At 44.0% G+C, this 25,291-nt stretch overlaps 1 protein-coding gene across 2 annotated transcripts in view; it reads right to left on the bottom strand.

Moving 5' to 3' along the window:
- Window positions 1–25,291, bottom strand: part of scube1 (signal peptide, CUB domain, EGF-like 1) — a gene marked incomplete at its 3' end in the record, with an annotated part of 251,229 nt that overhangs the window by 190,708 nt on the left and 35,230 nt on the right. For both annotated transcript variants that reach the window (XM_080492502.1, XM_080492503.1), the window contains exon 3: window positions 9,695–9,820. In XM_080492502.1, coding sequence (XP_080348628.1) covers window positions 9,695–9,820 — 126 coding nt within the window. The remainder of the gene's footprint in view (window positions 1–9,694; window positions 9,821–25,291) is intronic.

The raw sequence follows: 25,291 nt of genomic DNA, 5'->3' as shown, positions 1-25,291 counted from the left end.
AGTAAGCTGTTTAAGTGTGTTGCAATCAGAGCTTCGGAGAAAATTACATGTGTTTTTTTAGGCATGTTCAGTGTTCAGTAAGGGACAGGTCATGTTTACACAAGTCAATCAGGGTATGGTTATGTTTTATGCTTCATGCTTAGAATTGTAATACCTTTAGAGGATAAGAGGTTAAGAAAGACAGTTTATAACAGCTTCAATATCTGGGTGTTCATATAACACAGAACCAAATTATAATCTGACATGCAAACATGTTCAGCATTTCTTGTGTTTCAGCCTGAATGCCTTCTCAATGTTTTTCTCATTAACTGGTGAAATGTCAGAGTTGGAAGCAATAATGAAACGCATCAATCACTGAAGAAAGAAATGGCGGGCCGTCAGGGCCTGCAAGGCTTCTCTGCAGGCCTAAGAAAAATATCAGAATCACTGATGATGTTGATTATATTTTGTCCATGAATGCTGCTTCAATAATTCCAAACTGTCTGTTTGCTTCCTCTCTTAGCTTCTCCCTGTCTGCCCCACTTCCAGACTCAACTTCCATATTAAAGCTTTTAACCAATCACAGTCCAGCCATCACCTGTTGCCGGGTAAAGAAATCTGCCTTCAGATTCAGTTCTGCAGGCGTCTGCACTGTAATCTAAGTGTCGGTCACGCTGCAGCTTCAACCAATCAGATTTAGATATTGGTGACTCAGGACCTTCTAGAAAGCCACGGGTGACGTCAGTGTATTCCAGCCCTCTGATTGGATGGTCAGAGAGTTCACTCTCCAGTTAGCTGACTGCATCTGTAGCAGCTGCAGGAAGAAAAATATAGTTGGTTGATTTAATAGCAGTTTTATCAACCTACAATGACTGAAGGAGAAGATAAAGAGATTTGGTGGCAGATTTATTGTCAAAACCATTTTCAAGAGGGACTTTTCCTGGAGGTCTTTGAACGCACCGCAGCACTCCAAGTGCACGGAGGTCCGGTACAATTTACTTGCTCTTACTACAACTTCCTTGGCAGGATTCAGGATTATTTTATTTGCCATTATATTATTTTCAAGACCATGAAAAGCTGACGTTTGTCACCGTCCTCGACCCCCAGAGGTTTTGGGAATAGCAGCAGCTTTTTAATGCAGCTGCAGCAGAAGGAGAGACGGAACTCTGATTTTTTTTGTAAACAGTCTTCGTCATAAACAGTCTTCACCCCGGGATGGAAAACCAGCCAGGTCCGTCACTAGTCATAAAGGTATTTATTCTGGCTTCGAGTATCTATCTGTATTGCAAAGGCTTCTTATACTGCATTTCTGCATGGTAACATGGTTTTTGTAGCCATAACGTTATTGAGGGGTGGATTGAGTCAGACCAGCACTAGTGAAGGCCGAGGTCTGAAATGCACGGCCCGAGTCCTGAGGCCTGTACTACGAATCTGGATTTTCTCTTATCGACATAACTTCGAGGATTAACCATGGGTTTTCCGTACTACGACGCTCGCTCACAACATTACCCCGGTAATTTACGCTGAAAGTCTAACCTGCTGCTGAACAGGATATGTTCTGGATAAGAGGTCAAAGCTCCGCCTCCTGACCAATCAGATCTCTTGGAAAATGCCCCGCCCATTTTTAAATGATGGTGATTGGTGGGCAGGTTCAGCTCTGAGCTGCAGCAGAGAGGAGATGATAAATTAATCCAGAACAATCTTTTTGACATGATAAAATAAATCCTGGTCTCTGAGGCTCTGAAGGAGGTTCTGGTTCTTGACTTGTTCCAGGTCGGTTTATCTCCACGAGGGTTAATCTGGAATAATGAGGTTCATGATCACACCTGACAAAACACAAGAGAACCTCCGCCTCAGAACAACTGGAGGGAAAATATAAAGTAAAAGAAGAGAAGTGAGGAAGTTCAGCCTGAAACGTTTCTGCTGGAATAAAGAGAAACTGATTGATCAGTGGACCTGCTGTCGTTTATATCACTGATAAATTAATCTGCTCTAATCTCACCAAGTCAGGAAGGTTCTGGTTCTGGCTGCAGCAGCAGTGTTGCTTTGAGCTGCTGGATGTGTTTTAATTCTTCATAATCTCAGAGATTAACTGCTCCTTCAGTAATCTGGAAACTACTCTGCAGAGTTTCTCTGTGTGATTGGTCAGATGCTGCAAGCTCCGCCTCTTTCACGTGAACAGGCACACTTAGTTCTGGGTTGAACCAGAGAGTTGAGAACCTGCTTGGTAGGAATGGTGATCTGGATAACGCACGTCTGGATAAGTCAACCAGGAAACAGATCCTGGTTCTGTTGATCAGGTTGGTAGTACTCAGATCACATTAAGGGCCAGGGGCCTTACTTCTGAAACACTGCGTAGGATTCCTACTAAAAATGTACGTGCACTCAAAAGCAGAAAATGGCGTGCGCCCCAAAAAATTTGGATCAATAAAATGGTGCGTACACACATCTGCACACACTTTCCTTTTCTAGATCCAGTCTACCTGGAAGGTAGACAGTTCAGGCCCCGCCCCCAACACGCCCACCTTCTACCATATATGGTCAATGCAAAGCACCTCGTCAATATTTAGCATTTCAATCAGCCTGTTGATCGCCGGCATTTGACGCTAAATTCTGACAGAGAGAGAAATAGTGATGGAGATGGTGGAGGTCAGGAGATGGTGGAGGTCAGGAGATGATGGAGGTCAGGAGATGGTGGAGGTCAGGAGATGATGGAGGTCAGGAGATGATGGAGGTCAGGAGATGGTGGAGGTCAGGAGATGGAGGTCAGGAGATGATGGAGGTCAGGAGATGGTGGAGGTCAGGAGATGGTGGAGGTCAGGAGATGGTCTTATCTGGTGTCACAGTAGTGGAATCACTAAAAGAAAAACAAGCGATCGGCAGCACGTCGTCACTGCTGGAAATAGTGAGAGTCACAGAGAGATCAGTGACTGCAGAGGTGGAGGAGAAGAATCTGATGTGAAGGTGGAGGCCAGAGGAGAGTGACATCATGGGGGTGGGGGGGGCAGCACCAGAGCTCCCTGCTGGACCCTGAAACAGCCCCCATGGTTGTGACGGTCAGCGTGTGTCAGAGTGTCGGAGACATTTAGGTGGAGACACAGCAGACGGATAAAGTTCTGTTTTATCTGTTTATTAAATGTATGAATTAAATATTTGAACCGAGACGGTGAAAAGGCTCATGGACTTTGTGTTTTATCCTCAGTCACTCCAGAGGTGGAGGCAGAGGGTGGAGGAGGAGGTTGTTCTGTCTCCAGCAGCTGTGTGTCCCGAGCACATGACCGTACCGCGAGCGGCTTTTATCAGGATTTACAGCCATAATGTAAAAATATACTAAACTGTATTACATATCACATAAGTATGATAATAAAATAAGCAATATAAAATCTATCATTTCTTTATTTTACATGTAACCATTGGTAAATCATCTCAACTGCAGTTTTGTTTGCATGAGACTTTCCCAGAGACTCACTTTGTTACTGTGTCCATACAGTTTAATATATTTGTACCTTATAACTGTAAATCCTAATAAAAGCAGCTGGAACAGAACAGACGTCCCCAGAGACTGGAGACAGACAGTCAGGACGTCCCCAGCAGCTGGAGACAGACAGTCAGGACGTCCCCAGAGACTGGAGACAGACAGTCAGGATGTCCCCAGAGACTGGAGACAGACAGTCAGGATGTCCCCAGAGACTGGAGACAGACAGTCAGGACGTCCCCAGCAGCTGGAGACAGACAGTCAGGACGTCCCCAGAGACTGGAGACAGACAGTCAGGACGTCCCCAGCAGCTGGAGACAGACAGTCAGGACGTCCCCAGAGACTGGAGACAGACAGTCAGGATGTCCCCAGAGACTGGAGACAGACAGTCAGGACGTCCCCAGCAGCTGGAGACAGACAGTCAGTGAGCGCTCCTGTCGACCAGAACCAGTTTTACACCGGTGCATCACTGCAGCTTTACTCACGGCTGTCACTGCACTATTTATGTGTTCACTCTGAAATGAGACTGATTGTTACTTTGTCACAATTGATAATCAATCAGCTCTATCAGCTCTGGATCTTTAGAAGATGAAACAATGACATATGAACATGGTGCTGCTGATTCAGCAGTAACGTTCCACTAAAGAAACATCTGTACCACTGCAGCTTGGCTGTTTATGATTACGTGGATCTATAAGTCTGATATCTGAAGATATTAATCGTATGAGATGAATCTGGCTTCAATTCTCCACCTCACCATCAGCGCTGCAGGTTCCCCGTCTCCAGAATGTGCTGCACAAGGTTCTAAGTTGTCGTATCGGTACGCACATTCTCTCACAAAGTTTATTTTTATAGATCACAAACTTTGCGTGGGAAGTGGCGTACGCATCTTTCAGGACCAGTTTTGTGTGTAAACAACCTTTATAAATGATCAGATCATCCAAATCTAGTTTAAAGTGTGCAAGAAAAACAAATTCCTGTCAAGTTTGATTTAGTTTCTAAACGAGGTGTATAGCAGATGACGTCACGGTGTTCAACATTCACAACAGTGTATGGGTCGTCTACATGGCTGACACCGTACCACAATGTGGTGTTGAGAATTGCTGCCTCATCAGTTTGTTGAAGTTAATCTTATGAGATAATCATTAAATATGTGAATTTTCTGGTTAATTGTGGGTCATATATTCTGGATAACCATTTTAATACACAGTCATCCATAGCCTTGTTGAACTTTTGCCAGAACAATCTATAAAGCCTCTTGTGTCCACAGAACAACTGTCTTAACCTGTCATCATTTTGCAATGGCAGATTCCTGTTGAACTTATTTCAGTAATCTTTCCTCGTCACGTCACCTTAAGACAATTACCAAACGTATTTCTTTCCGATATATGTTAATTTTAAGACTTCAGTGTTTTTGTTTGTTTGTTTGTTTGTTTGTTTTTGGTGCATTCAATCCTCCTGGTGGCAGAAGCAGTAAAGCAGCCTGACAGCATGATGGTGCCTCCACCATGTTTTACAGTAGTTCAGGTGAACTTTCCTTTCTGGGATTCACAAGCTGCTTTATAAACAAATGAGTCTCAACAACTACAATTTTCAAAGAACTCTATTTTCATTTGTCCAGAAAAGATGTACGACACTTCTTGAAAATGAAGCAAATGTTTGTCTGAGGGGACTTATCGAAAGAGTAATAGTTATGGCACAAAGTACTTTTTGTTTAGTACTTCCCTGCTTTCAAATGGGTGGTTCCAGTAATCTCCAGCAAAATTCTGCAATCCGATATTCCTTTATCAAGCAAGAGAGGAAAAATACACGAGTTTATTTCTGCAAATTGAAGCAGGAAATGTCTTGGGTCAGGTGGGATTTCATTATGTAACGGTCAGCTAATGTTTGAATTGGGCGAAAGTGTGTTTCAACATGTCTGAGCCTGACGAGTACTGCTGTGGAAAAGCTCTTCGCTCGGTGACCTCATGTCTGCATTCTTCATATCTCAATGAGTGAAATAACCTGATGAGGGATGAACACAATATGAAAAGCTTCAGACCCGAGGTCCACAAAACGTTATGAAATCTGTTATCAGAGGTGGCAAGAGTTCACGCATTCTTCAAAAGGAGATTGAGTAAGAAACAAAAAAGGAGACTTTATGATTAAGGTTCACCAGCATGGAAACAACTAAGAAAGTGTATTTCCAAAGGACTTTCTGCTTTCTTGTTTTGCACCAAGGTTTATGAGGAATAAGGCCAGAAATGGAGAATCCATCTTCTTTGTGTTTAGTTCACATTGGTTGATGGGAGCATTGTGGCCCAGAAGTCCTCATCCCACAAACGTCCTCCAGCTTTTCTAGGGGGGACACCAATAACCTCCTGACCAAACTTGAGACATGATGTCTCCAGCAGATCCTGCTGGACCAGGCCTGGTTGACTTTTAATGAGAAGTGATCATGAAGCATCCGGATCAGATTCACAAACCACCTTTACTGGTTCCGCCTGTTTCTGACTTCTTACTGATTCAGAGATCAGGACCATACATTATTTATGTCAAACCACTTTTTTAATTAGGATGGGATTCCATTGCTGAGCTGTTCCAAGTTCGTCCCTGTACACAAGATATTTGTCATCAGCAAAGAAAAGAAAATGAAGTATTTCAGAGATTTTACATATGTCCTTTATATAAAGAATAAATTGATTAGGTCCCAACACAGACCCCTGGGGGACACAACACACAATGTCCCAGCATGAACACTGAAAATCCCCCATTATCACAAAGTGTTATCTGTTGCTGGATAACGTTTCATCCATTGTAGAAGCCCTGATACCATAACACGCCACTTTGATAAAAATGTCATGATTGATTGTGTGGAATGCTGTTTTCAGGTCTATGAACACTCCTACAGCACATTTCTTTTAGTCTATGGAGCTGGTGTTTTCTTCTATTGATTCGATTAATGCCGTTGAGGTGGATCTTTGTGATCTGAATCCATACTGGGTTTCAGAGAGCAGTTTGGACAAATGTATGGATAAACACAATCTGATAGTAGAGAAACCTTGAACTTTGACCCAATCACTCGGAAGATGTAATGGAATCATCATTGGATAAAGACAAACCATCCCTGAAGGTGTCATGCAATTGGGGTTTCTTCTTCAACATTTGGGCGGTACAGAGAGAATTCCTGCTCCTTTAAAAGTGCCATTAAAAGGCTCATTTTATGACGTAAAAAAAACAATGCAAGCTTTCATTTACAGTAGTTTGTAGTTTGTTTAGTAGTTACTGATGAACCAGAAGTCTGGCTTCATTATAAAAACGTTCTGTGGAGCGTCTCATAGCGGAGCACAACACAGTACCATACAGAACTCTGCTTTCGTGGCCACCAGTATAGAATTTCGCTTTATTAATTTGAGGTAATGACTTATTATCTCATTCCCACGCGTTGTTATGATTTTCTCTATGGCCACGTGCAGTCCACTTTCTATGTCGCTCTCTCGGGTCAAAATTAAAAAAAGATGAGGTAACATGATGATCATCCAGCTCAGTTTTCATGTTCCCACTTTAACATCCTGGAAGCAGCGTAGTTTGTCATGTTTTATGGTCGTTTTATAGACGAGATAGAAACACTGCGCTGCCGTTCAACACAACATTTAAGACAAAACGCGGAAGCATGGCGCCTCGGAAGTGGGCGGAGCCTCGGGCGGAGCCTCGGGCGCAGCGTCATGGACGCTAACCACTGTTGTTAACCCCACAGTTAACTTTGACGGCGACGTGAATTAACGGGATGACTAACCATGTTTTAAACAACACATATTTAACCGTCGGTTAGCTGACGGCAGGTTAAGGGTTTAACCGGTGGTTAGGGCTTAACCAGTGGTTAAAATAACCAAATTTTGAACAACTGGGCCCTGGTGGGTAGACCTGGACTCATCAGTGTAGAGGATGAATAAAAGAAAGGAGCCTTGTAGTGAGCCGGTCGATGTGGAAATGACATCAGAAAAAATGTTGTTAACAAGTACATTTGTATTTTGGCATTAGTAGCTAAACCTTTTGTCAATGCGTATGGAGAGTCTGTATTTCAATCCATCTGTCGAAAGTCATGTTGTAAATGTGTAAGATAATTTGTCAATGTGAACCTGAATCTGCAAAAGTCATATTATAATTTCTCTGTATGTAATTAGATATTCAAATGTGTAAAAAAAATCTGTTCACCTGTATTAGAATTTGTAAATATAATACGATTTGTCAATACGTACAAAGATATTTGTAATAGAAAAGTCCGTTTTCAGCTTCAAATCCTGATCATTCAAACAACTCACCAGTTACGAGTCCAGCAGTTTCTTTACACTTGACCATTGCTCCAGTTCTGCACTAACAGGATTAGAAGCTGGAAAGCTGCATTTTGCTGCCCTGAGCTCAGGCTTAAGGCGCCTGCATCCTCCCTTTTTCAACCCGTAAGAACAAGAAGAAAGTTCTGCAGTGACGTCAGCCAGCTGCCGGAAAAAAAGCTTTTTCTGCAGGACTGTTCATACTACGATAAGAAGCTGACGAACTAGCAGACCACGCCCCCTCGCAACAGGCCACGCCCCTTGCAGCAGCCACACAGCTGTGATGCAGCGTTTAAACTTTTCAACTGCAGTTTATTTCTGTCCTCCAGTGCTCTCAGAAACACATTTCTCTGAACTGTTTCACTAATAAAAGAGAGTTTTTGCTCGACGTTGGTCCGGTATTAACTCCAGGAGCTGACAGCTGTTCGTGATGCGTTCAGGTGCATCATGTAAAAGCCTGCACTCCGACATTTTAACGAGCAGCGGTGCTCGTACATTAGCAATGTTACAAGCTAAATATGATTAAAATATGACTGATAGTCATGAGCGAACTGCGCAGCACACAGCAGACCAGAGGTTTCGGCAGTGCGGCTCCTACATAGTTCGGCCGGGACGGTTGGCACAGCCCAAACTAATTTCTTCGGCCAGGGGGAGCTGGCCGAAGGAAATTAGGTCATTTTGTTCGGCAGGACCTGCACTGCCCAACTTTCGTCTTGTTCTTATGGAAGATGAAAGGGCCTTAAGGCTCTTTCATTCTGGCTGCATACCACTCTGCTGCCCTGCACCTCAGTAGGTCCAGGGAGGTAGTACAGGGCAGGTTGCCGCAGAGCTTTTGAGCAGCTGCTAAAATGGGTGGCTGCAGGGTGTTAAATGTGCAGGAGAAATCAGCAAACAACAACCTGGCTATTGTGTTCCGGGTGTCCAGGTGTTAGTGTATAGTTTTAATGTTAAAAGCTGGTGCACCACCCACCCCTCTTCCTGCCCCACAGGCAAACTGGAGCGGGTCGAGCTGAGAACCTGCCGCTGTGATGATGTGATGGTTAATCATCTCCAAGGCCTTCATCACAAGAGATGTTAATGCAACAGGCCCGAGGTCATTTGGCATCCTCACAGTACTTTGTTTTGTGGGATGGGGATTAATGGGGGCTGAGGAGTTCTGAAAGAAGAGCTGGAATAGCAAGCTGTTCAGCACAGTGCTTCAGAGTGCAGCCAGGTCCAGGTGTTGTGTTTACTTTAGTCCTTTTAAAGCCTCTCACCACATCTTCAGCACTAATGTTGAGTATGGAGTTCCGCCTTAGTGTACAAGACTCTTCCTGGCTTGGTTCCCTCCTGCTTATGTACTCTTCTCTAGAGAACCAACAGCCATTACTCCTTTTGCTCCAGTGACATTTATCTTATGCACGTTCCTCATGTTTGGACTGAACTGGGAAAGCGAGCTATTGGTTCCTCTGCCCCCTCCGCTTGGAAAACATTCCAAATAGAAAGCACAATGTCAGAACTGGTTTCTATAAAAATCACTTCTGTTCTTTATTACGTATAAAAGAGAGAGGTTTGATTGATATGTGTTGTGTGAGAACAAATACAGTTTAATGTTTATTAGCTATTGCACTTTCGTCCAATCTGTTTTACAAAATCAGTATTTTATCTTTCAGATTTGTCCATAGTGATCTGCATTTTATTATCATTACTAGTGTATAATGTTACATGTGTTAAATCTGTTAAAGATATTTTCATTCTGAAGTTGTGATGTGTACCTCTTGGCCAGGTCACCCACTATCAATCTCAATGGGTTCTTATCCTGGTTAAATAATGATTAACTATAGCTGCACATTTGTATGTAAACCAGTTTAAAGAGTCTTGATTTCGTCAGACAACCATTTCCTGAAGATATCCTGATACAAACATTTGATAATAAAAAAGCTATACGTACCCAGGCAGTTGTGTCCATCGTGTGCCAGCATGAATCCATCGTAGCAGGTACATCTGTAGTTTCCTGGTATGTTGATGCATTCGTGGACGCAGCCTCCGTTGTAGTCATTCTCACATTCGTCCATGTCTAGAAGAGGAACCCATTTGTGTTATTGATTTATTATGTCTTCAAACAAGTCATAATATCAGTAGAATTACTGGATAAACTAATATTAAAGCAGGTGACCACACAATAGTATAGTTGACTCATAGACCTCCAAAAAACAGTGCTCATTCTCTTGGCCCTAATTTACAGCAGCAGGACCTGGTGAGTGGGGATCCAGGAACACACATTTTAAGATAAGATAAGATATCCCTTTATTTATCTCGCATGTGGAGAAATTTGCAATTTAGCTGATTAAAGAAATAGTTTCTATGAGGGAAATAAAGTGGCACGCTTGATTGACCATCGATCGGTTCCCATTAAACTGCGTTTGTTCGTAAATTTCGTCAAATTTTGAAAAAAATTTGGATGAAAGCTTTAAGAGTAACAAATGTTTTTGTGTCTCCTGTAAGATATTAAACATTCACCCTGACCATGATGGAAAACACACCAAAACATTCTGCTTTCCAGTAAACTAACATTAAGGCCCTGTTTATACACTAACGTTGTTTGTGGGGGTGCTGTTGAGCAGGCTCCAGGAATAGACGTGTCTATCGCAGCTCCTGCTGACTTCTAACTTATTAATATAGTTGAACCCTAAAATCACTCGGACTTTGACATAAAGTACCTTGAGTGACCTGTGACTGTCTTGGAAACGTCACAAAAGCCTCTTAAAGACCAAAGAGAGAGCAGGTGGTTAAGAAACACAGCGTGTAGTTCCTCGACAAACCCACCTGCAGATACTAATGCTAAAAACATGGAGGCTCTCACAACGGCAATTATTGCCATTCAAGTATCAATTGACTTGCCTGAATGGGTTTGACAGAACATTGAACAACGTGGAGCTATCGCAAACTGTCCGCTTATTGACATCTTCGGAGAAGAAAGTTTTGTGACACCACTATTTGTGGACAGAGCCCAGCGGGGCTCAGCCCCGAAGCCGAACAGGTCACGGCCATTCACAGGGAAACTGCATCACTTTCAAAACAAAGAGCTGATCGATCCTGCGTCTTGCAAGAGAGGAACCCTCTCACCCACGATGCAAAAAGCGCTTCATGTTTTATTACTATATGTAAGTTACCAGGAAAATCACACTGGTAGTAACAGAAAGTTGTAAGTTCAAAGGTTAATGCGTCTGCTGGATCGATGGGCTGAATCAGATCACACCTAAATACATGTTTTATTGGTGTATTTATTAATTAACCAAACAACAAATGCTCACACATAATAGAAAATCTAAATAAATAATTAGGGGTGCTATGGGGGTGCTATGGGGGTGCTATGGCTATCCCAGAGGGGTACGCAGAGGGGGCTACAGAACACCCAAGCCCACCCCCCACCACTGCTATCATTAAGAAAATGCAAACAAGCTTTATATGGAGGAAACCCAGGTATGATATAGTTGAATATCAAGACTCAAAACAACTGAGTTTACCCTCGGCCCTGTTCACACAAACATTAAGAGGTCTCCTCTGGGTAAACAGCCAAACTGATGTCATGCTGGGCACCATCAAGCACCACAGACATAGTACTTTGAGATTATTTATTTTAAAATGTAAAATGTTGAGTTAATATGGATTGTAACCAGAGTTCATTTCCAAAACTCAACAGTCGCCAAGCAGCTGCACGTGTTCATTTAAAAGAGTGGAAAACAGAACAAATGCCAGAAGAAAAATCAGTCACAGGGGGAATGAGGCTTTAAAAAACACGAGCCTTGTGTATACAAACTTGTCACGGTCATCACTGGATCATCCTAAAAGACATTTGCAACCAATTAGGCAGAGCTTGACTGGGCGGTTGTTTGGGGGAAGCTTGTGTGGACACTGCCAGCTCAGTCAGGGTGCTTCCACTTCATGTCCCACTTTCAATGAACTCTGGGTTTTAGCTGAATTATGTTCATTTTGTTGTCTTAAACCTTCGTTATGGTTTCTTTTCTCACCAACAAAGTTAAGCAGGATGTTTGAGCCTCACTGACATGTTTCAGCTGCATTTGTTTCAGTCTTCCTCCGAGTGTCACGTGTGATGACGTGTCACTCTTCATCAGCCTGACAGATCAGTCAGAATCTTTATCAGAGACCAGGAGGGAACACATCAGAGGAATATAAACTTAAACACTTCATTTACAGCGAGTGTGAAACCACAGGCGTGAGATCCAACATTACGGCTCACACACATTAAGAAATCCAAAAAGACGAGAGCAACAGTTGTTCTGTCTTCATACCTGCTGACTATGATCTCTGATCATCATTTCATGTTTATCTGGAGAGAAGCCACCTCAGACCAACACACTGTCATGATGTTCACAGCAGAAGTTCAACACTTTCTACTTAATGTTGAGGGTTTTGACACATTTCACAGCATCACATGTTAGTGTGAGATGATTCTATCAAATTAAGACCAAATAAAAAAGCTGAATTTGGAGAGGAGGATTGACATTCATTTTAAATATTTTCTATTCTGGGGTCAAAGTGCACGGAGGAGGTGGGTTATTGTATACAATTGTTTTGGAGCTTTCTTCAGTTTTAGAAAAAAAGTCTCAGAAGAAATCAAAGCATCTGACTTAGAAACTTTGGGTGAATTATCTTGAACCTGTCACATGAAGGGCTTTATTGCTTTCTCTGACAGGTTTCCAACAATATAACTTCTTAATAAATGTTTAGGACGTGTGTTTTTCTCCATTTGGCTGAATCCAGTCTATTAGCCAGTGTTCCAGACAGATTGAAGACCTGTTAAAGGAGCATTTCAGCCCCAAATTACAAAGAAATGAGAAGCTGTTTCATAAGTTTTAGGCACCCTTTCTAAATCATCTTCCAAACGACACAGCAGATCAAATGCTGCTTGATGCTGTGTTTACACATAAACACCATGTGTTCGTGATATAATTTCCCCATCGTTCGTGGAACAATTGTAATATTCTTAATGTGGCGTAATGCATCTGTTAGGGTTCCTAAATGGGCGTGGCAGTTCAGAACATTCTGGATTCTCCTGGAGCATGTATTGGCTGCCAAAACAATTTATAATCCCAGACAATATCCCAGAGTCCGTCCCGACCAGCCAATGAACGTCTGCATTTAACATATCTGCAGCCATTTCCTTATTTTCACAAACACGAAGCACCAAACCAACACTTATCATTATTACTCACCTTCGACTCTTCCATTAATGCTATTGCTTCCCCGGGAACCCCCTGACATCTTTTGTCCACACATGGGGCTCTCCTTCATGCCTCAAAGTCGCTTGCAGCCCGTACTTCTGGCTTTAATGTCAGTTTATAGTGAGCATTGTGAGAAAAAAGTCTGAATTCTGTGTTTAAAGTCTGTTTAAATATCATATCAATATTAATTACAGCGGCCCTAATCCTTGATCAAATACAGCAATAATACAATGTGCATTTGTCCGATTCAGCAAAAATATTGCTTTTATGTATTTCCACAAATGTGTGAATCATCAAGTTGAAATGTAACATTGAAAAGACTAGTAACTGTGTCTTCAACACCTTTCTTTTTATTCTTTTCTTTATTTCACTGATGTAGAGACCGAGAAGATGAATAAGATAAGGCCCATTATTTTGATTAATAAGCAGATATAGTGTAGAGATGTTGTGGTGCAACATACCTATAACAGGCAGGACTCCCACAGAGGCCCTTCTTTACTTCTGGAAGCACATAATGTGAATTTATTATGTCCCACATGTTACACATATCAGCTGTAAAGAAATCTGTTAATAATAATGCGCTTTGTTTAAGACTTCAAATTTCATGTATTATTGTAAATAATCCACTTTTTTTCAGTATTCTACTTATACTACTGATCTAATATTTGCAACCTTCAATTCTTTTTTTATTTCTTATAAGTCAGACACTCATGCTGATCACCCTGCTAGTTGAAACAGAAGGTGATGAATCAAGTTGTCAATATAATGATTGATAATTGATTTCTTTTTCAACTGTAATTAAATTTTCATTTTTAAATTACACATGGCCCTTTTCATAAATATACATAATATACTGGTTGTTGTTTTTTAATCCCTTCAAACTATTTTGATCACAAGATTAACATTTGTTGGATGGAAAAAACACAAAAGAATGTTTTCCAATATCTTGTTTTTATTTGCAGGTTGACATGTTAAGATTAATATCAACATCCTTTTCTTTGCATTATTATTGTTTTTATATTTATCATTCTGTGTACCTAAACTACACATCTGTAAATCAGGTTATTATTAAATATTATTCATTCATAAAGCTTATTTGAGAGGACAAGCTATTTCATTCGCCTCTCGACTGAAAAAACCCAACAGCAGTCCAGAAGTGACGCTCTCAGAACGGATTCCCAGGATAAAACTGTCTGCAGGCACAGTGGTCACTGACCTGAAATCCATAAATAACACATTCCTACATTTCTACTCAGAACTATGCACTTCAGAATATCTACCCGAACTCTGGAAGAATCACAACCCTCTGGAGACACTTGTATGTCCTAAAATTGACAACAATTTAGCTGACAAACTCTGCACACAGATGACTTCGGTCGAGGTGCCAGAGGCCATCAGACAGCTACAGAATGGCAAAGACCCAGCGAGCTTGTCGGATCCTGAAGGGCCAGCATGTGCTGGTCAGGACCGACAATACAACAGTGCTTTCTGACATAAACACACTCACTTCCCCTGTTAAAACTGTCTCACTCTCTGTTTGAGTGGTGAAATGTTCATCTCTGGTCAATCAGAGCCACTCATGTACCTGGGTGCCTCAACCAGGGGGCAGACCTTCCCTCCAGGGGGGCACCTATGGTGAGAGAATGGAGACTGCACCCACTGATTAGATGTGGGATCGGTTTGGCAGAGTGGAAGTGGATTTCTTTGCATCCAAAGCGAACACACACTGCCCTCTGTTTTTTCCCATAACAGACCACAGCGGACCTCTGGCTCCCCCATGGCCTAATGTGGTTCTGTATGCATTTACCCCAGTGGAGATGATTCTTCCTCATGGAAAAGGGTGCAGCAGCAGGGCCTGTCTGTGACTTTGGTGGCCCCTCAGTGGCCAGCAAAGTCATGGTATGCAGAAACAATCAGTCTGCTGGCAGTGACGCGCTGGAGGATCTCGGTTCTCGAAGACTTCCTCTCTTAAGCGGAAAGGGAGGTCATTCACCCCCAACCGGAACTGTGGAGACTGCAGGCCTACCTGTTGAAAGGTCTGACTTATTAGCAAAGGGCCTGCCCCCTGCAGTGGTGGCAACGATTCAGAGTGCTCGGGACTCATCCACTAGAGGCCTATATGCATATATATGACGAGCTTTTGATCAGTGGTGCCAGAACGGCAATGTTCTCCCGTTTCAATGCTCCATTGTGGATGTTTTGACATTTCTTCAGGCACTGCTGGATAAGAGTCTCACCTTCTCTACAATCAAAGTTTATTTGGCAGCCATATCTGCCCGCCAAGTGGGTTTTGAGGGTACATCACCAGGCACTCATCCACTAGCCATACGCTTCTTAAAAGGAGTCCACCAGCTGAGACCTGGGATTCGACCCAGCGTCCCGTCGTGGGATCTGACATTGGTGCTGGAGGTCTTGTGTGGACTCCCATTTGAACCTCTTTAGTCGGTTGATATGAAATTTCTTTCATACAAAACCGCTTTGCTCCTGGCCCTATGCTCTGCCAAATGATCTGCATACTTTGTCAGTTAATCCCTCTTGTACCCAGTTCTCTGGCGATGGCTCCAAGGTTAGCTTACGCCCGAATGTAGCGTATTTACCAAAGGTCATCCCTGAGGGCTACAGTTCCATGGCCTTTGAGCTCCTGAGCTTTTGCCCCCCTCCTTTTGAGTCTGAGGAACAGAGGAGGTTACATTTATTGTGTCCAGTACAGGCTCCGAACAATGACACGAACAATGACCGCACCCAACGCGTGCGTTATGTAACCAATCATCTGTCTGCTTCGCGAATCCAGCCAGAGATAAGGCCCTGTCCAAACAGCGACTCTATCACTGGATTGTTGAAGCTGTACCCTTAGCCTGTGGCAGCAGAGGCCGCCTGTTGCTCCACGGTGTGAGGGCACATTGTACTTGGGGCACGGCAGCATCATGGGCCCTTTTTAAAGGGGTGTTGATGAATGAGGTTTGTGCTGCGGCTAACTGCTCATCCCCACACACGTCTTTTTCAGCTGGACGTAACGGCTCCTTCGGTGGCTCACTCTGTCCTCTCTGTGGGGTCGACAATGCACAAGAGCGTTCTTGTTAGACTGGTTTGGCAACTGCTCTGCAGGGCGTGAATATATGTCCCATACAATATGTATTGTACCGAGTGAATCGACTAAAAGGGAACAAAATGTTATGGATATAACTTCTGTTTCACAATGTTTCCACAATACAGCTGGGCTCGGTGAAGAGCGGTTATTGAACTGAGGTATGACTGTGATGGCGCTGGATTATATGTGCAGGCGGAGCCTCACATACGTCATCACAGATCATCTGCCGTAAAGGCGTGAATAGAGGCGTCTTCCGCATGACTGGCGGGGGCGTGCTATCCCATACAATATGTGTTGTACCTTGTTCCTCTACTTCAGGGAACAGAAGTTATATCCATAACATTTCGATTTAAATTTTTAGGAAATGTTCTGCCTGTACAGTAATATAATGTATGGGTGTGATTTAAATGTGCCGTTGTGAAAAATGTTGATGTTGTCAATGATCACGTCAATATCGGCCGCAGACAGTACAGTGTACTCATTTTAAAAAAAGTAACAAAAGCTTCACCCACCAATTTTAAAAAGAAAAAATTAATGTATACATATACAATATAGGCCGCACTAGTCTATAAGCACAGATGTCCGCGTTATAACAGGGCATGGATTTCCCTGCTGTATTGCGTTTTTGTTTTTAAAGAAAAAAATAGATAGAAACACAAATTCAGAGGAGACTTTCTTCTGAAGAGGATATGGCTTCAGGGCTCTGCAATGTGGAGTTACATGATGCACCTGAACGCATCACCCACATATTATTGGCATGAAGCTTGTTTACCGTAAAAAGCCACAAATTAGCATCACTGTTGACGCCGCCAGGTTACAAGTGTGTGGAAAAAGGTATTGTCTTATTGTCCGGAAGTTACAGAAAGTTCTGCTACATGCCGTACGCTAGAAAAAAGTCCTGGTACGCTGAGGGGTAACATATAAAAGTGTTGGTACTGCATACCGGTGCATACCGGCGTACTGAAAGCACTGACCCGAGATGAATACATGCAAGTGTAACGGTTATTTGTTAGTATTATTTTGTTGTTATCTATTACAGCTTATAAGTTTTCAATTATCGTTGGGCACTTGAACGTCACATGAACCAGCCCTGCAGCCCTCACAGTGTGCTCTGTGCAAAGCTAGTCTATTATTTGTTATTAGAATTATTATTATTAATTATTATTTGTATAATTCACTTGTAGTAATCTGGCTAATATTGCGCTCTGGTAATATCACTGTTTAAGGAGGAAAAAAGGCCCATTGGTCGTCACACTTGCGAGGGTGTGCGCTATCCAGCCGATGTCTGGGTGGGATTTAAGCGTGTCACTGTGTGATAGAAGACGCTGTGTGGCTCTGCTGCCTTGAATGTTAATGGCTAATGCTAGCAGCGTGGCCTTCGGCAGCGACTCCTGTTAATTTGATTTAATTTCAGTTCATTCTGTTGGTGGACTGTGGCTGTGATACTTGTGATGAACCTTTTTTATCTACGTGTTTCTCACAGCAGTGAAGGAGCATCTAACATTTCCGTCATTCCAAAAAGCACACACACATTTCTAGAACCAAAAACACAATTCACCTGTTTCCACATGTTTAAATGTTCAAGACTCTTTCTGCAAACCCTTACATCAAAGTGGCCAAATAAATCATTCATGTGTTCATTCAGCGAACACATGCTCTCAATATAATTAACTCAAGTTATCATAACCTAAACTCAGAGATCACACCTTGTCCAGGTGAAAACACTAAAAACTGCAAACACACCAATCAGAATTAGGGCTCAATCAATAAATCCTAGAGTCATGCTCATGTCCTTTGGAACACTGGATCCCAACCATGCAGAGGTTGAGACATAACAGAGAAGAAGAGGAAGAAGATGAGGATGAGGAAGAGGGAGGAACATCACTGGACAGTGTGCAACCACACAAGTTCCGGGCCAGAGGGGAGGCAACATCAGCCAGTCGCAATGGTGGCATCCTCCACCACCATGCCATACTGGGCCAATACTACACTGCACTGCTCCGTCACCTTTGTAGATCAGCTGCAGAGTAACATTCTCCAACAGGAAGGGGAGTCAGGGCAACCAGAGCAACCAGGGCAACCAGGGCAACAAGAGCAACCAGGACAACCAGAGCAACCAGGGCAACCAGGACAACCAGAGCAACCAGAGCAACCAGAGCAACCAGGGCAACAAGAGCACCCAGAGCAACCAGGACAACCAGAGCAACCAGGGCAACCAGGACAACCAGAGCAACCAGGACAACCAGAGCAACCAGGACAACCAGGGCAACCAGAGCAACAAGAGCAACCAGGACAACCAGGGCAACCAGAGCAACCAGGGCAACCAGAGCAACCAGGGCAACCAGAGCAACCAGGGCAACAAGAGCACCCAGAGCAACCAGGACAACCAGAGCAACAAGAGCAACCAGAGCAACCAGGACAACCAGAGCAACCAGGACAACCAGGGCAACCAGGACAACCAGGACAACCAGGACAACCAGAGCAACCAGGGCAACCAGGGCAACAAGAGCAACCAGGACAACCAGAGCAACCAGAGCAACCAGGGCAACCAGAGCAACCAGGACAACCAGGGCAACCAGAGCAACCAGGGCAACCAGAGCAACCAGGGCAACCAGGGCAGCCAGAGCAACCAGGGCAACAAGAGCAACAAGAGCAACAAGAGCAACCAGGACAACCAGAGCAACCAGAGCAAGCACAATATGATGTCACTTGGGATAAAGTGAGCTTCCATTGGGCTGCTCTGGTTCAATGACCACTCCAGGTTCAGCTACTTCTTCTACCAGCATACTCCCCTTTTCTCAATCCAATAGAGGAATTTTTCTCAGCATGGCTGTGGAGCGTCGATGATCACAACCAATACACAGCACAATCTCCTGGAGGTAGTGGTGACTCTATCCAGAGTTGGATATGACACACAAGGTCCTATTTCCCACTCTGACTGGTGAGAGAAGACATAATGTGTGAAGTTGATGAAATACTATGGCCTGACCCTGACCTGAGACAAGGTCCTGCTGATGAACCTGTATATGTGCTCAGTATGGAAATACTGAGAAGGAACCCTATTCGTGACATTTTGGTGGCAGAGTGTTGGGTTAATCCCTCCTGTGTAACAAACACTCATGTCGTCTGTGTTTTGACAGCTTGTGTGTGTCGTCTGGAGGTAAAAACTGACGGGACCCAGAAGTTAGATGTTTGTAATGTTGATGTGAGGTTTTAAAATTGTGTGTGAACTTTTGAAAAAAATGTGAGTTGTTCCAGGAATTGTGTCTAAGCAACTGATAAAAACTGTAATAGTCAGACACAAATTAAGAGTCAAAGACACGAGGTAAGTGTAAGGCCCAGGAGGTAGGAGTCAAGTGTGTGAGATATCTCTCCTCCTTTGACGAGCTTGTGCACGACATCAGCTCCTGTGTGCTCATGGTTCAGGATTTAGTGGGAACAATGAAACGGTCCTCCAGCCCTGTGGACTTTGTTCCTACTCCACTGCTCTTAAACATTTCTGATGTTGTTGGTCCCTGGGTGGTGGGAGTGGTAAACCCCCCCTTCAGTCTGGCTCTGTCCCCAGCTTCCTTCAGCATGCGCTGGTGAATCTCATCTTAAAAAACCTCATCTTCACCCCGGGGAGCCGAGAAACTACCGGCCCACATCTAAACTACCCTTCATCTCAGAAGTCATGGAAGAAGAGGGAGCTGAACAGCTGACCTCGCTCATGGAACAACATGATATTTATGATAAATCTCAATCTGGTTCTAGGTCAGTCCACTGAACTGCTCTTGTTCAAGCTCCTAGTGACGTGATGATGCTGCTGACTCTGGTCGATACTCAGATTGGGTTTCACTTGACCTGCCAGCTGCTTTGGTTCTGTAGATCTCAGTATATTAGTGGATCCACTTCAATCTGAGATGGTTTTCTGCTGCGGTTCTCCACTGGTTCTCTTCTCATATAAATGGAAGAACTTTTAATGGTGCTTTAATGATGTAATGTGGACCGTGTCCGACCCGTCTTGTGGAGTAGCCCAGGGCTCTGTTCTGGGGCCTGTTTGTTTTTATTGGACCTGATGCTTCTTGGTCGGCTGATCCGATGTCTGGTATCATTTCTATGCAGATGATATTCAGTGATTCTGCTCCTTCAATGATTCAGAGTTTCACTTCTTATCTGAATTTCTGGAATGTGTCTCTGTTATCAGAAACTGGCTGACATGGAATTACCTGCAGATAAACTCTGACAAAACAGAAACTCTCATCATTGCTCCTGATAAAAAGATCCATCTGACCAAAAACTCCCTCGGGAGGAGACCACTAGGGGGCGTTCTGGAGTAGACGTGCGAAACACGAGGTCCCGGCATCCTTATCAATATACTTTTTAATTTGCACAACTTTCCCGTGTGGTACACTCTTATCAGTTGGAGTCGGATCCTCGTCACTTTTCCGAGTGCTTCTGAATATTTTTCGCATGAAAATGCCTCCGAAGGAAGTTCAGACATCTCAGGCTCCCCCTCCTGGCTGAGAGGCGCCCAGCCAGCCGGGTGGCTGTCCATACAAACACACTGCAAGCCTTCCGGGACTTTGTCAAAGAAGAAAACAACCAACTACGACAAGAAATCAATGGAGTTGTGGCGCCAATCAAGAAGCTACGAGAAGAATACAAGGACAAGCTGCGCCGCCACGACCACGGATTGACTGGGCTGGACACACGTGTGCTCGCCATGGAGCCTCACGACAAGGAGATGAGCAGCAAGTTTGGGAAACTCCAGCTTAAAACAGACCCTAACCCTAACCTGGAGAACAGAGGAAGGTGAAATAACCTCCGTATTTTGGGGTTACCTGAGGGACTGGAGCAGGGCAATCCCACCAGATTCATTGCTGAGCTGCTGCACGAGGTTCTGGGCGGCGCCAGTGGCTTGGAGAAGCCCCCGGCCCCGGACAGGGCTCAATAAAATGGAGGATCTGACAGTTAGGAGGTGAACCAGATGAGAACAGTGCCGGAGAGTTCCACCAGGGTTTGAAGTCTGTTTAACAAAACGTGGTGATCTACTGTATCAAAGGAGCGCTAAGATCCAGCAGCACCAGGACGGAAAGCTTCTGAGCGTCCATGTTACACCTGATGTCATTAACAGTCTTTACTAGGGCTGTCTCGGTACTGTGGATCATCCTAAAACCAAACTGATTTCTCTCTAAGATATCCTAGTTGGATACTGGTCGGTAATTATCAGAAGTGTTGGGGTCTAAACTGCTCCTCTTCAGAAGGGGCTTCACCACCGCCGCTTTAAAGGCCGCAGGGAAAACACACCGGTCTGTAGAGAATAATTCATGATGTCATGAAGCTCAAACTCAAAGCACCCATAGAATGTATTAAAAGACGGAGTGGGGTTAACCTGGGAGAAAACTTGACCAAATGTCTCAGCGTCAACAAGGGCGAAACTCTCCAGTGTCTCCTCAGGAAAAAGCAATACTTCAGAAGCCTTTAAAGTAACTTGTTCAGACAAAAGACCAGTTCTTATAGCATCAATTTGACTTCTGAAGTGGTCTTGCAAAGTCCTCACATAAAGCATCTGTTAAAATCTTGGAGGACTTATTAAAATGTATATTAATTAAAAGCAGTGGTGAGCAGTCAGGGACAGCAGCACTGCTCGCCCTGTCAAAAACAGTTTTTCTTTTTTTTTTTTATAACTAAAAAGGAATTCTGAAATCTGTCTAGAATTAATTAGGCTGCTTGTTCAATATGCAACTTTATCCAGAAAACAACTGGTTCTATTTTGTGGAGCTCAAATCTCCTATGTCCTCTAAACACATCACAGCTCCTTCCCTCTGCTGGGGCCAGCAGGAACTGCATCGCTCACCTCTGATGGAGGCTGGACGCTGCTATTGGCTTAACATGTTGAGTGACAGGATCATCAGCCAATCAAATTCTGATGTGTTATTGACAGAACGCCCCAGGGCAAGCAGAGTTTCTAGTACTGATCTTGGTGACGTCATTGAAATGAGCTTCACTGATTGGCCCATGAGCAGGAGCGTGATGACGCACTGTTATTATCTGATGTTCTGGAGGTGATGGCGTCTAATTTATCAGCAAGATCGGGTGATACGATGGCGGACCTGCTTCGGGGGTCTTTTTCAGGGCGCCTGTTCGCAGAAGAAATGGAAATTGTGAGTCGAGGAAGACCGACACCAAAAATGGATGTAACTCAGACCAACAAAGGTTTTGTGCAGCATTTTATCTCCCAGTGATGGTGAGTGCTAGTTTGTCTTTTGTTTTACTTTCTCTGGATTAGATTGGCGCTGCTGTTGGCATTTGGCGCCATTTTTGATTGTGAAGTGGTGTTTCCCATACAACACAATATCGCTCCGTTCATTCATCTCCGCATAGCGCTCTCCGTTCTTGTCATTCACACAGACAGAATTGTGGATTAAGTACTGATGCATAAAAGAGGCCTTACATCGGATTGGGATTGTGTTTTTACTGTAGACATAATGTGCTGCTGCACTGGCTGCATCGGCACAGGCAACAATACTGTTTTTGGAAGGAGTGGGGGTGGGGGGGGGGGGGGGGGGTTGTATTTTGCTCCTGCTGGCCCTGACTGAAACACCACCGCACGCTACTGATTAAAAGGTCAATGGTGGGAAAGACAGATCTGGGATTGTTTTTATTATCTGAACTAAATTTTGAAATATGAGATCTTGATTGTTTGACTTTATTGTTGTAGATTTTGAGTCGCTGACAGAAGATCTGATGGTGAACACTTCATTTAGTTTTCCTCCATTTCCTTACTGCACTCCTGCATTGCCTCTTCAGCCTTTTAGTTTCCTTGTTTCTCCACTTCCTCCAATACCCCGGACATCGCTCTGTTTCCTGGGTTGACTGATCCAGACACGAATCAGGTTATCAACACGCTAGTTCAACGCATTCACATGAACGGGGCGGCGTTTGCAGCATTTGACCAACACGGAGAAATCCTGCAGCGCTGTTTACTGAAGGAGCAGTTATTCTCATAGAAAAGGAAGAATTCAAACACATCCACGCTGTGACAAAAGCCTGACCATTCCTGACTTCTTTACATTATATGATATTATTTCATTGGACAATCTAAATATAAAATCTCTCTTCTACTTCTCTGTTTGACTCCCTCTTCCTCTCTCACCCTCTTTCTCAACTAACCGCCTCTCTCAGCCTCTGCCTTTACACCTCTCTCCCTATCTCTGCCCCCACCTCTCTATATCCACCACTCTACCTCTCTCTTCTACCACTCTACCTCTCTCTATCGCTACCCCCCCCCCCCCACCCACCCACCCCTCCTTGCAGGATCGCTGATGGTGGAGCTGGACGTTGGTGACCTGAAGCCTCCTGTTTAGTGGAGATCCTCCTGCTCCAACCAGTTTCTGCATCCTGACCCGAACCAGCATTGGAATCCCGACTCCCTGATCCAATCCAGGGTCTTTACCCTACCTGAACCAGTGTTTTGAGTCACTCCCCCAATCCGTCTCTCTTTCTTATCTTTCCTCTCCTCCACCCCCTCACCCCAGCCGGCGAGCAGGAAGCCTCCACCTCAGTCTGATTTCAGTAAAGTTTGTCCTTTCCACAGTGGCTATGCTTGTGCACGTGGATCTGTTGGGTTTCTCTTTGTAAAAAGCACCTAGAAATGACTGATGTATTTGGTGCTATATAAATGAAGTTGAATTGATTTGAATTGAATAGAAGGTCTGGGAGTAGTGCTGGATAATGCCAACAATAGCTCCTGTTAAGGCCCCCGGCCTGTGCCTCCTCCTCCTCCTTCTCTGTCCTGAATGTGTGGTGGCATGCAAATTAATCTGTGCAGGTGCCTTCTTCGGATTGGCTGGATACGTCATCGGGGGGGCCCAAGAGTCATTAGTATGCAGATTGGCCTGCGCCTTTCTGGGATTGGCTTGGCCTCCAGAGGAGCTGGTCTGGAGACCATAAATACCAGAAGATGCATCAGTTCAGGGCAGCTGCTTGTGAGGGCACATGGTGCTTTGGTGATACAGCTCGCCGAGGCTTGGGATTACTTGTGCTGGAAAATTCTGAGCTGTTATTCCCTCTGTTGGAATGTTTTGTGATTCTTGAGTTTTTGTAATTTTTGACAACGAGCCACTGGAACTGCTCTTAGAGAGGCTATTAGATTTCTGTTTCCTTGGTGAAAGAGAAGAACTGTTTGCTCAGCCTGGCTTTTGGTTTTGCTCGTGTCTTTTCATTGGCTGTGACTCCTTTAGTTTGAACTTGTATTTACTGTTCCCCTGTTTTTATTTACAACAAAATAAATCTTAATTTACCCCGGTTAAAGACTATTTCCGTCTGTCTTATGTTACACCCCGATCCTTAGCCGGCCAGGTCGTAACACTACATTATGTTTAGGTTTTTCCTTCTCCATGGTTTTGCTGACTCATCGCCACAGTTGTGGCATGTGAAGCAGCTGAAGTCTTAATCACCTATAAATTCTTCTCCAAGTGAAAATGTGTAGATGTCAGGTTTTGGTCACAAACCTGAATATGAATTAGAACAGTGAAGCGGAAATACCTCCCAAACATCTGCTCCACATCAAGTGACAATATTGTATGAACGTGGTTATCAACCGACTGACAGTTTCATTGAGCCACTTTAATGTAGGAGCTCAGAAACAAGTCTCTCCTTCGTCTCCCAGCACAGATACATGGAGTTGACAGACATTAGCAGACATTTCTACTTGATGGTGTCCCAAAATAACAACCATATGTGCTTATTCACAGGACAGCATGTTGTTGGTGATCAGCCACAAAGCTGCTGCCTGGCTATAGGGACTTTGATGGCCTTTGAAAATAACGTGTGTCTTCATGCTTTCACAAGCCACACTAATAAATCTGGTGTAAAATCAAAACTAAACCTTTTCCCTGAAAGACATTTCCACTGTTAGAAATGACAAGGAAGCGGATTGGAGACGCTCGCATGAGGTCACTGTGTCTATATATAAAACCTGAGTCTGAGTGACTCTGACCTGCCCTTCTGAATGTAAGACAGACGGAGATGAAGAAGGGAGGGTGGGAGGGTGGTGCACGGATGGAATCAGCATTGGTGGGATCCATTCCTTTGGGTGCTTGACGTGAGCTATGTCTGTCTACAAGGAGCCAGTGAGGAGAGCAGCTGGCAGATGATGGAGGTGCAGATGCCAGGCAGACTATGTCCCAGTAATTGTCTGCCACTGTCTCGGACTGGCCCTCCCAACCTG

The sequence above is a fragment of the Lipophrys pholis genome, assembly GCF_963383615.2.
Source record: "Lipophrys pholis genome assembly, chromosome: 22".
Taxonomy (NCBI): domain Eukaryota; kingdom Metazoa; phylum Chordata; class Actinopteri; order Blenniiformes; family Blenniidae; genus Lipophrys; species Lipophrys pholis.
Note: the sequence above shows the minus strand (reverse complement) of the source record. Positions and strands in the feature narration are given on the sequence as shown.